We start from the raw sequence: 11,948 nt of genomic DNA, 5'->3' as shown, positions 1-11,948 counted from the left end.
AGTCAGTCTCTTTCGATTTCATCACATTTTTTTATTTAGATTTTTCTTTCTTTCAGTCCAAAATTCTTTAACTGGTATATATTATCTGTGCAATACGTATGATTGTGTGATACCTTAATAACGTCTTAATGACGTCAATAAGATGTTATTAAAATGTCATTTGACATTATTTTGCTACTTAAAGTATTATATTTCAACAATATATTGCAGCAATATTACTGTAATATTTCAATATTATTTAAAAACTTGTAATACATCAGTAATATTTCTGAAATATTTTATTGTAATACGTAATATTTCCACTATATTGCAATATTACTGCAATATTTCTGCAATATTATGTGCTGTGTGGGAGTCGACTATTCCCCTCTTCTTCCTTCTTAAAGAGGGGAATAGTCGACTCTGATTGATGGATTTCCTTACAATTTACGTCTTACGTTTTCCGTCGATTTGTGTGTGAAGGCCTTTACGTTCAACGCTGTAAAAGCTGTAAATTGAAAATTAATTGTTTTCCTTATTATAGGTAAATTTTGAGGATTCACAGTTTGAAAGTAGACGTGTCGACGGTTGGAAAAAATTGAAGCCAAATGCGGTTCCTACTTTATTTCATGTTCCTAATCTACCTCGCAGGATTGATTCACCTCCAAGGAAGTCTCCATACAAAGTAAATAAATTTCTTGCAAACTTTGCATAATTAATTTTTTTTACTGAATTTTATTGTTCGAATTTTGTCAAATGTTCAGGTCGTAGATCTCGAGCTATACCGACTTTGGAATCGAGCTTTGTGCTTTTCATCAAACTTTCTTCTTTTCTCTTCTAATTATAAATTCTTGAATATATGCAACATATTTGATAGCATGTCAATGGTTTTCAGAAGCTACGAAATGAAGTTGCTGGCACGTGTACACAAATAGTAGCAGAAGTTTCAATTACTCCAGAAATGGTAATATTATTTGACACACTTCTGGTTCTTAATAGAAATTGTTGATTTTTATTCAAAAAACTGTAGCATTGTCCAAAATGTTGTAGAACATGGATTAGGCTGCCCCATCAAACCATGATGTTTCCAATGAAGTGGAAATATCCAGTAATATCCCAAAAAGTTTACTGTCATCTGACAGTGAGCAGACTGCACAGGTGGAAGCCGGTTCATCTCTGGAGGAGGAAAATGGACACTTGCGACCGACGCTTCAATCTGCACGGGTGGTAGCCAATTTGTCTTTGGAGGAGGAGAATCAGATGCTACGCAGCCAAATAGACAAGATGAAAACTGCAATGGAGTCATTTTTAATCAGTGAGCAGATCGAAATGTTACAAGAGGCAAGAGGGGCGACGTCCGCATTGGTCTCATGAAAGTATAATCAAAGGTCTGAAATTTCGGCTTGCTTTGTCTGTTCCAGGATACGATTTCCTCCGAAGTACTGGCTACCCGTTGCCCGCTTATAGCACGTTTGCCCGACGAATTCAAAATTTCAAATTGAACTTTGGAATTTTTGACGATGTGAAAAATTTTTCTGAGAACAGCAAACAATGGAAGAACGTTTTTGGGTCTGCAAGCTTGAAAAAAGCTTAACCAAAAAGTGCTTAAACATATAACCTTTGAAACTGCTTGTTACTTTGTAATAAATATTATATATGGTCTATAAATATGTATCCCACACAGCACATAATATTGCAGAAATATTGCAACGATATTATTTTTCGATTGCAATATTACAATAAAATGTATCAGAAATATTGCAGTAATATTACTGATATATCTCAGTAATATTAAAATGTCCGCGAAAATGAATATCAGTAATATTACTGATATTTATTTCAGTAATATTGCGGTAATATTACTGCAATATATCAATAATATTACGGTAAAATTACTATAATATTTGCGTGATATTTGTATAATATTGCTAGGAATTAAAAAACCATTTTAATAATTTTTATTAAATTTTATTAAATTATTTTTAATAGTATTGTTACATACAATTTTAAAATAATATTAATATTCTAATTAAAACATTTTAATAAATATTATTAAATTTTATCAAACTGTTATTTTTAATATAATAGTATTACATACAATATTAAGAAAATAATATTGATATTATCTTTCTATCTCTTTCTTCGTCAAAACTGCTCCATGCTACTCTGCACTGTATGAATTTCCACTGATAAAGAATAACATTATAACATAATACAAAAACTGTAATTATTATTTATATCTAATTATACAAGGTGAGTTTTATTTTGTATGCCAATTATCTTCACTAATTATCTCAGAAAGTATTGGTTTATTGGAAAAATGTTTCAGATAAAAGTTGGAGGGTTTATAGAGGAATAATGGATGATCTTATTAGATTTTGAGTCTGGAACCCATGTTGAGCCCAGTAGGGTCTGTCCTTTTCTTTAATTTTTTGGAAAATGAAATTTATTTCATACAGTTCAAAATCATTTTATTTGATACAAAGTAATCAAAAAAGGCAAATAAATTATTTGACATTGTGCTGTTGTAAATATTCAGCAATTTTCGGATTATGAGAGAACATTTTCAAAATAAGATGTAACCGTTTCAGGTTACTCTTCAGGTAGAGATTTTCGTCCAACAAGCTTTCAGTTTTTTCATCTGCGTAATACTCTTGAAGCTTAGGGTCCTGAAAAATGAGTGGAAGTATATTAAATAAGATAAATGGAGCATTACATTAGTAAACGAAAAAAAAAATTAGGAATTTATGGCAATTACCTCAACATTTGGTCCAGAATGCGACGTACTTGGATTTTTTTGATTGTCGTCAGTTGACATTTTAGGATGTAACCGTTTCAGCTGACTCTTCAGGTAGAGATTTTCGATCAACAAGCTTTAAATTTCTTCATCTGTGTAATACTCTTGAAGCTTAGGGTCCCTGAAATGAGTGGAAGTATATTAAATATGATAAATGGAGCATTAAATTAGTAAACGAAAGAAAAAATTAGAAATTTATGTGGCAATTACCTCAACATTTGGCCCAAGATGCGACATACTTGGATTTTTTTGATTGTCCTTAGTTGACATTTTTAGCAGACTCTTCAGGTAGAGATTTTCGACCAACAAGCTTTCAATTTTTTTATCTGTGTAATACTCTTGAAGCTTAGGGTCCTGAAAAATGAGTGGAAGTATATTAAATATGATAAATAAAGCATTAAATTAGTAAACAAAAGAAAAAATTAGGAATTTATGCGGCAATTACCTCAACATTTGGCCCAGGATGCGACGTACTTCGATTTTTTTCATTGTCCTCAGTTGACATTTTACAAACAGCCAAATACTTAATATAAAAACACAAATATGTCAAAATGTGACAAAACTGCAACATGAAAACAATTTTTCGCAATGATTATTATTTAAATAATATACCTTCTGCTCTTGAAATTACTGCTTCAAATACGTACAATGAAACGGAGTCACGATGTGTCGATTTACGATAAATACGACACTTATAAAACAAATTATACTGTCGCGCGTTTAAGAACACACGTCTAATTAATTAAGACTCAATTAATACTTATTTTTAGTTTTACAGAATCGATATTTCAGCTAAATTTTTACATTAATCGCGAGACCGAAAAGCGTATTGACGTTTACGAAAAAGGGGGGTTTTTCAGTCGCTCTCGGATGAGAGCTATTTAGTGTCTTGCACCACCGGTGATTGACACATGGCCTCTTAATCTAGTTGTGTCACTATGTACTTTACACTTTGTATAATATTACTATTTAACACTTAACCCATCTGGAATTTTTACTCATACAGTTTATATAATTCTCTTGATCGACTTAATAAATTTAAATATTATATTCAAAACTTTCCAATTTTTCCGCTGAATTAATTTAACAATATCAATCTCTTCCAAAAATCCAATCGCTCTCAGTTCCTGATCCATCCTTATTCTCGGCTCGTCATAAAATCTGCACTGCAAAATTACATGGTTCAAGTCTTCCCTTTCGTGGCCGCAGTCACATCTCTCACTGTCAACATATCCCTTTCTTTTCAGAGAAGAACCCAAATTATAATGATTTGCTCTCACTCTATTTATCCAAGTTATAAAATATCTCTCCTTATCCAGCTTCGAAAACCATGGTTTTGTAGTCCGTCGTTCATAGAAATTAGTGAAGTAAAAAATACCCTTGTACGTAGATTCAGCTACGATCGAATTCTGCGTTGCATCCCACGTAGATCCCCTAATACTGGTCATCATATCACTTACCGGTACGACAATGGTAGTGAAATAAAAAATACCCTTGTACGTAGATTCAGCTACGATCGAATTCTGCGTTGCATCCCACGTAGATCCCCTAATACTGGTCATCATATCACCCACCGGTACGACAATGGTAGGGTCCGCTTCCTCAGTAGCAGCCTCCTTGGCTATTGCATCCGCCAACTCATTACCGAGTATTCCCTTATGAGCAGGAATCCATACTAGTATAACTCTTTTTTCGTGTATGTAGCACAACTCATACAATATTCTTCTAGCATCAATAATATATTGATTCCTGTGGACATCCAATGTATTATTCCAAATACTCATTAACACTGACCTGCAGTCAGACAAAATAACCATATCTCTTGCTCTCCCCTCTCTCTGTTCGAGCATCAGCTTCAACGCAGCCATCACCGCAAAAGCTTCCGCAGTATACGACGAACACATGAACGGAAGACTGATTTTATATGCGATCTCCTGATCACATATGATCACGGAGGCACCAGTAGATCTCTTGTTTTCGTCTTGGGATCCATCCGTGAAAATAATTTCTGGCAATTCCAAGTCATGTTGTGTAACAATCTCTTTGATTAAAATTTCATCTGAAAATTTTTTAAATTTCCTTTTCAAACCGATATCAAAATCAACTAGAGGAACAAAAGAATGAGCTTCATAACTTCCTCGAAAGATCTCAAACTGCCGTGGTGGGCCCAACCATTCTCTTTTCTTCAAGGAGGATTTCCAAACCTCCGACAGGAGGGAGAATCTGTATGTGGGAAGGAGAAACCGCGCATAACTCTCACAATCACAGGCACGCTGTAACTTCTGACATAAGCCATTTTGATTGTACACCGTGACCTTGTTGATGAAATTGCTACCAAGCATGAAAGCCCGGTCTCGAAGAGATCTCACCTTTGCTTCTGCCACAATTACGTTGTTCGGGGTTCTATTCCTGTATCCCAGTGCAGTGCGTATGCCCATAAATTGAGCTCGTTCTAACTTGAGTGAATACAGGGCATCTCTGGGATAGTATATAAATAGCCCATAATCCATAACCGATCTAACGAGACTCTTATATAGCATCAGAGCTGTATTGGTCTCCATACCAGTAGATACATGGCAAAGATATCTCATAATAGAATTAGCTCTGTTTACTTTTCCTCTTATTTCCTGTGTTTGGCGATGGAAAGTTAAACCACTATCCAGCCAAATTCCAAGAAATTTAGCATCACCTCCTATATATACCCTAGTTCCTTGTATATGATAAACACATTCCTGTCCACATATCCGCTTCTGGAGAATTCCACCAGTATTTTCTTCTTCGGCTCGAGGTCCAATCCAATCATCATGAGTCTTTCAGCAATAATATTAACGGCCCGCTCCAACAAATCCCTGTTCCTCCTTCTACTAATCCCAGTAACGCATAGACCGATATCGTCAGCGAATTCAACTGCCTCCACTCCCTCGGGCAGCTCCACACATAAACCCTGCGTGAATAAAGAATACATGATAGGGCTAAGAACCGCGCCCTGCGGGAGCCCTCCGTAAACAAGGCAATCCACATTTTCTTGAGAATTAATGGTAAATCTCACTCTTCTGCAATATAACCATTTACTGATGAATCTAGCAATGTTTACCGGGCAATGAAGCGCATCCAACTTATCCATCATGATCCAGTAATTCACACTGTCATATGCAGCGGCGACATCTAAAAAGGCCGCCAAGGTATATTCATTTGAGCTGATAGAAGCCCGTATATCCGCCGTGATTCTAGCCAGATTGTCGGCACAGGATTTACCTCGTCTAAATCCGCTCTGTGATTTGCTAAACTTTTTCTCATTTTCCGCCCACCACATTAGTCTCTCGTTAATGAGTCTTTCCATCAACTTGCCAACACAAGATGACAGTGATATGGGTCGCACCTTCTCTCGTCCTGGTTTATCAATAAATATGACCTGGTACAACTGCCAATCCCCCGGGATGATCCCCGTTCGCCATACAGAATTGTACAGCTGTAACATGATCTCTCTACCTGAATCCGGCAACAGCCGAAGCATCTTGTATTCTACGCCATCCATCCCCGGCGCAGAGTCTCTTCTGGCCATATAGTTATAGCCCTATCCAGTTCTGCCCTCGAAAAGGGGGCATCGAACTCACCGGTGGCTCTCGTAAAGTTGTCATAAGGCTTATACGCAGCAGTGGGGGAGGGACAAACTGTCCGTTGTCCTCCTAATTTCCGTTTCTCTGTCTTTCGATTGCCAATTATTCCAAGAAATATTATTCCTGGCCTTCTTAAATATTCGAATAGTCTTCCAAACATACCCAGGATCTGTAAATCTATTAATTCCTTGGCAAAATTCTTTGAAATTTTCTCTCTTCTTCTCATTAAGAGTCTTTTTAACCAACGCACAACATCTTTTGTTTCAACCCAAGAGTGAATAGTTTTATGTTTCTTGAAAGTAGAAAGGGCAGATTTCCTATTTCTAATCATCTCGTCACATTGTACATCCCACCATCTATGGGATCTCTTGTTTTTATTTGGCTTCTTGATTACCTCAGGTGTTAACTTTCTTCCAGAAGCTCTAGCGATACCATTCTTGAGAATATCTATAAATGTCTTATAATAAGAATCAAAATTAAGATCAACATTATCCATATCCGTTACTGAGAATGTTTCAAATTCCCCAGCAACAAACCCACAATATCGCTCCCAATCCGTTCTTTTAGTGGAAACACGATTGGTTAGCTTCCTGTAAATTCGTGTGTGTCGGTCGATTCGAAAAGTCAATGGAAAGTGGTCACTACCCCAATTGTCATCCTCCTGACAGCACTCCATCTCGTCAATCATGCCCATCGAACAAAACAAAAGATCCAGATTGGAGTCACGCTGGCCACTATAGCCCAGTCGTGATTTCGTGTCAACGTTCACGCACAGTAAATCCTTCTCGTTCATAATGTCTAACAGAGTATCCCCGTTCTCATTGGTTAAATCACAATTCCAGAGAGTGTTATGTGCATTAAAATCTCCAAGGATAATCACGTCATCCACACCGTTCCCCACAGAGTCAAATACTGCTCGAAAATCCTGACCAGCTATACCCCTTCTCGGGTGTCTGTAAACAGCCACCAAATTAAAGTTATGATTCAGATTCTTAGTTTTAATAATAATTACGTCATACCCAAACGGGAGAGCCACGATGGGGACAACATCAAAATCAATATGTGAACGGATAGAGATTGAAACACCACCGCTGCCTAATGGGTTATCACTATTCAGGGTTCTAAATCCTGGAAAATAAACCTGACTGCGCGACGAACGTTTCGTCTCCGTAAGGACCACCATATCGTAGTCCATGACTCTTTTAGATAACTCTTGCTTACGGCCTTTGAAACCCTGGCAATTTCATAATAATAAATTGAATTATACCGTAACATGAGAAAGCAAAGTTTCCCCCTCGTTAATCATCTGTGACTCATATTCCATCTCGACAGTCTCTCTAGATCGCTGAGTACTCCTTTCGGATATTCCACGTACCTCTATTCGCTTGAGTGCCTCAATCAATAGGCTTTTCACCTGTGGATCCCTTTGTAACAGTAAAAGGATTCCCTCGACAGTATCTCTGGCATTCGAGATCTCCGCAGAAATCGTCGTATCTTCCCTTCCGTCACAGGATGTCGCATCTTTGCAACTTCCTTCCTCTGATGCGTCGCTGTGGCGGGCCTTGAGCGCCACGCCTCTCCTACTTTTGGTAATTTCCTCTTCTCGGAGATTAAATTGTTTATAAAATGAGCGGGAGGGATCTTTCCTCCTTTTGTCCTTGTGAGTATCTTCACGGGGATATTCTACCCTGTAGTCATTTTTTGATTTAGGAGTTTCTACCTCGTTCCGGGAGTTAGATTTAGTTTTTGCGGAGTACGTCATGCCTCCTTTAGGATCCGGCAGGGTGGGCCATGCCCCCGGATTTACCTGTATATCATGGCTGGTTTGCACTGGAGCTTCCTTGCCTTCTACTATTTTTCGTGCTCTGTAAAATGAAATATTATTGTGTGCTTTCACAACATTAATTTTCTTATTTTTAGCAAAAATAGAACATCCTCTAAACGTGGATCTATGAGAACCATCACAGTTGCAACACTTAACCGGTTTTGTGCATTGACCATGGGCCTTGTCACCACATATAATGCATTTCGTCTCACTCTTACATGCATTCTTTGTATGTCCATATCTGAAACAGTTATAGCATTGTCTGACTTGCATAATATAAGGCCGAACTCTCAAACCAACCATATTATTAAATATTTTTAATCCCCTCAGTTTATTATCTCTAAATGTAATAATAATATTATCTGTTTCTAAAAAAGAGGCAGTCTTATTTGAAGCGTCCCACTTACGTCTATACATTCGTTCCAAGCTAACTATATTTGTCTTATCACTAATAGCTGCCCACAATTCGGGGATCGTAGAAGGCCAATCCGTTATAACACCTTTACAAAAAATTTGGTGTTTTTTTATTTTAGCAGTTAACTTTTTAATCTTAAGTTTCTCTATTTTTTCCAACGCAAAATTTGCCGATGATCCACTTTGAAATTCTGCTTCGGCCGAAAAATAATTTAGCATAACGACGTTATTTGGACGGATCTTTAATTCAGTCAGGATCATCCATAACTTAATATGATTCCTACCTTTTCTCGTTAATGTTTGCTCTGGGGGGAGCCGGAGGGTCAATGATACCTTACCCTCGTGATCGTCAGAGAATCTACTTTGAGTGTTCTCCATTTCGTCCACAGGTGCTGTACTCTCAATCAGCTCCGGTCCACATACCCTATATATCTTTCTTTCCACCGTGGTCTGCCTGTTAAACCTCTCCATATCGCGAGTGGTCGTAGGTGGCACTTGTGAGCTGAGCACACCTGAATCACGTGCATCGTCGGCCGGTGTCGCGTGGCCACTCATAACCGCACTCAAGTTCTCAGGATTTAGGTTAATCGAGACGTTGTTACTCCTTTCCCTATCATCGTCCTTTACATCTTCCGGATTCACATCTCTCACTTTTTGCCTCTTCACGCCGCCCCTGTCGCCACGACGCACCACACTCGCCGCTTCCCTCTCCCCCAATCTCACGGTTTTTGTTCCTTTGACGAATCTTTCGAAGTCCCTCTTCAACACTCCAGGATTGACTAGATTTTCCGCTGCCGAATCCAAAACGGATAATCGATTCCCGGAATCCTCTTCTCTCTCTTCATCTGATATCTCCATCATCAGTCGTCTCTTATTCAGCGGAAAAAGGAATCAGAAAATATATCGCTCCCCCTCCGAGAGGGGAGCCTCCAAAATATTAGAACTCCTTTATTCCCTCCCACCGATTCCGGCCCAGATAACACCGAGAACCCGACTTCAAAATCACATTAACCAAAGCTATCCCTCTACGCAACTAAGAACTTTCCAGAATAGGTTAAGTGCCAGCTCGCGCTAACACGTCCGTCTCGTACGGCCGCTCAACCGGAACCTCCGTTTACGAAAAAGTTCCTTAAAAGGTTATGTTTTCACATATGATTGGTTCAAAAATGGTGGACGAGAATACTCACTTTTATAGAGCCTTAGATAAACATGAAGCAATTGACTCAATATATATACCTAATTTACCTAAATAGAAATCTTTCTCCTGACCAATAAGTCTATCGACCTAATTTACCTACTAGATCAATCGAAATACGTGCGCGATATCGAAACTGGCCATACCTGCGCCAAAAAAGTAAAAGTGACATTTCTTTGATATGTCATAAGACGTCGCGGCGTTAGAAGTATCTTAAATAAAATTTTTCACATTTGGACTTTGCGTCGCAATATCTCCGCTCGTAAGGCACATAGCGGAATATTATAAAAGAAACCCCCCCCCCCTAATTCGACCTCAAGCTATCGATCAAGCCTACTTAGAATTTGATCCGTTCACTCGTTATCGAGATCTCAACATCTCGAGTACTCGCAACCCGTCGCGTCGCGTAAAAGAGTTACGGTCGGTCTCGCTCCGCGTGTACATACTTGGCGCGAGACACTACCGTGTCTCATGATTTTGGTAAGTTTGGCTGTTTTTTTAAACAGAAATCGGTAACCTCTTTATTATTAGCAATTTTGAATTTTTTTAATGCGACATTTCGACGTCTTAGAACATAAGAAACACATTGGCATCGAAAACTACGCAACCGGTTTTCAAAAAGATCGGTAACAAAACATTCCCGGAAAATTTCTACCCTTATTTCATATATAATTTTTTAAAATCCGGTCTATTAACAAATTTGTAGTTCGCATAAAACGTTGCAAGAAAACGTTACAAAAAAAATCGGTATAAAGAAAATCGGTAACTTCTTTATTATTAGCAATTTTACATTTTTTTAATGCGATATTTCGACGTTTTAGAACAAAAGAAACACATTGGCATCAAAAACTACGCAACCGGTTTAAAAAAAATCGGTATTGAAAAATTAACCCCACCACCACCATTCCAGGAAAAATCTACCTCTGTTTCATATAAAATTCTTGTAAATTCGGTTTATTAACAAATAAGTAGGTCGCGGAAAACGAAAAAAATCGGTAACCCCTTTTGGAGACTTTATAGACTTTAGAGAGAAAATGAGACTAAGCTATCGAATGACAATTTATTTATTACTCTACGATTATTATTTTCAAAAATATATCAAAAAACTACACAACCAGTTTAAAAAAAATCGGTATCAAAAAATTAACCCCACCACCGTCATTTCCGCAAAATTCCACCACTATTTCATACATAATTCTTTAAAATTCGGTCTATTAACAAATGAGTAGTTTACGGTCAGACAGACAAACAGACATACAGACAGACGTCAGGTTCTTATAATAATTCCATTTCAAGAAAATCGGTTATAAAAAACCACCAAAATAAATTGCAGGAACATTTAGCTCACATCGAGAGCTTTCAAAAACTGTATAATAAAGTATATTTTCCTTTAATACTTTTCGAGAAAAAACGTTGCAAGAAAACGTTGCATCTGTGCCTGAATTTACCCCCCCTTACTGTCGACAAAGACGTAGTTCTACGTCAAAAGATGCATGGTAGCGCCAGTTCCAACGACGCCGCTAGGCGGCTCATAATGGTAAGACTAACTCGCAAGTAAATTTCAGTTGGGATCTAATATAAGCAGGCCTCCGGCGAAGCAAAATCATGACATTCGCGGACACATATCTTCGCCAGCAATACGACGCAAGACTTACCCAACACACACCACGATGCTATAAATATACAAAATATTTTCCAATGTAAGATGTAAAAATGTATAATTTTCAAATATTAAACAAATCTTTTAAACGTGAAACAATTATTGCTGATAGAGTCTAACATATTTTATTTTTCGAAGCAATATTTCTAAAATATATTTTACAAATATTATTGAATATATTTATTTGCAATCTTTAGTAGCTAGAGAATATACATTCCTGCCCCAGGGATCTCGGGTTGCGGTTAGCGGGGTCGGGGGGGGGCTTCGCTGCCGCGGGGGGAGCGCCGTAAGCGGTGGGCGAGGGGGTCGAGGGACGGTGTAAAGGGTCAGCGGAGGGGGGGCTATGCGGGGGGAAGCGAAAACTGGGCGAGAGGGGGAGCGCGACGCGGGGGGAACACTTTACGTAAAGTTAGGTGTGGCAGGGCTGCCAACGGTGGTGATTTTCCGATGTACCTCGTTAG

At 38.1% G+C, this 11,948-nt stretch overlaps 2 protein-coding genes and 1 long non-coding RNA gene across 6 annotated transcripts in view; 1 reads left to right on the top strand and 2 right to left on the bottom strand.

Annotated features, from left to right (window-relative positions):
* Positions 1–502, bottom strand: part of LOC143899362 (uncharacterized) — a 10,240-nt gene extending 9,738 nt beyond the window's left edge. Inside the window, exon 1 of the long non-coding RNA XR_013257464.1 lies at positions 1–502. This exon is cut by the window's left edge and continues 409 nt beyond it. This is a non-coding gene — a long non-coding RNA (uncharacterized LOC143899362).
* Positions 1–1,091, top strand: part of LOC143899361 (uncharacterized) — an 18,949-nt gene extending 17,858 nt beyond the window's left edge. For both annotated transcript variants that reach the window (XM_077409602.1, XM_077409603.1), the window contains exons 5-7: positions 524–664; positions 875–943; positions 1,030–1,091. The gene's annotated coding sequence lies outside the window, so the exon portion shown is untranslated. The remainder of the gene's footprint in view (positions 1–523; positions 665–874; positions 944–1,029) is intronic.
* A 530-nt stretch (positions 1,092–1,621) lies between these two features.
* Positions 1,622–11,611, bottom strand: LOC143899358 (uncharacterized). Of its 3 annotated transcripts, none has more exons than XM_077409598.1 (6): positions 7,769–11,611; positions 7,413–7,627; positions 3,222–7,346; positions 2,987–3,130; positions 2,738–2,897; positions 1,622–2,648 (listed from the first exon to the last, which is right to left on the bottom strand). In XM_077409598.1, exons 1-3 carry the CDS (start codon positions 9,491–9,493, stop codon positions 6,299–6,301), a joined length of 2,988 nt encoding a protein of 995 aa, XP_077265724.1. In that variant the 5' UTR covers positions 9,494–11,611; the 3' UTR covers positions 1,622–2,648; positions 2,738–2,897; positions 2,987–3,130; positions 3,222–6,298. The 3 variants fall into 3 exon arrangements, with proteins under 3 accessions (XP_077265724.1, XP_077265723.1, XP_077265722.1); XM_077409597.1 differs by having other exon boundaries at positions 3,222–4,999; positions 5,146–7,627; positions 7,769–11,610; XM_077409596.1 differs by having other exon boundaries at positions 3,222–7,627; positions 7,769–11,610.
* Between the last annotated feature and the right edge of the window lie 337 nt (positions 11,612–11,948).

The sequence above is a fragment of the Temnothorax americanus genome, unplaced genomic scaffold (genome assembly GCF_048541705.1).
Source record: "Temnothorax americanus isolate GAGA-0224 unplaced genomic scaffold, ASM4854170v1 Scaffold266, whole genome shotgun sequence".
In the NCBI taxonomy this organism is placed as follows: Eukaryota; Metazoa; Arthropoda; class Insecta; order Hymenoptera; family Formicidae; genus Temnothorax; species Temnothorax americanus.
Note: the sequence above shows the minus strand (reverse complement) of the source record. Positions and strands in the feature narration are given on the sequence as shown.

What these genes read in the sequence shown, in the direction of transcription:
- LOC143899358 (XM_077409596.1), bottom strand. Translation starts at nt 9,493, where the DNA reads ATGATGGAGATATCAGATGAAGAGAGAGAAGAGGATTCCGGGAATCGA. An exon ending in AGGCACTCAAGCGAATAGAG is followed by an intron (nt 7,628 to 7,768) that starts GTACGTGGAATA and finishes TGAAATTGCCAG; the next exon opens with GGTTTCAAAGGCCGTAAGCA.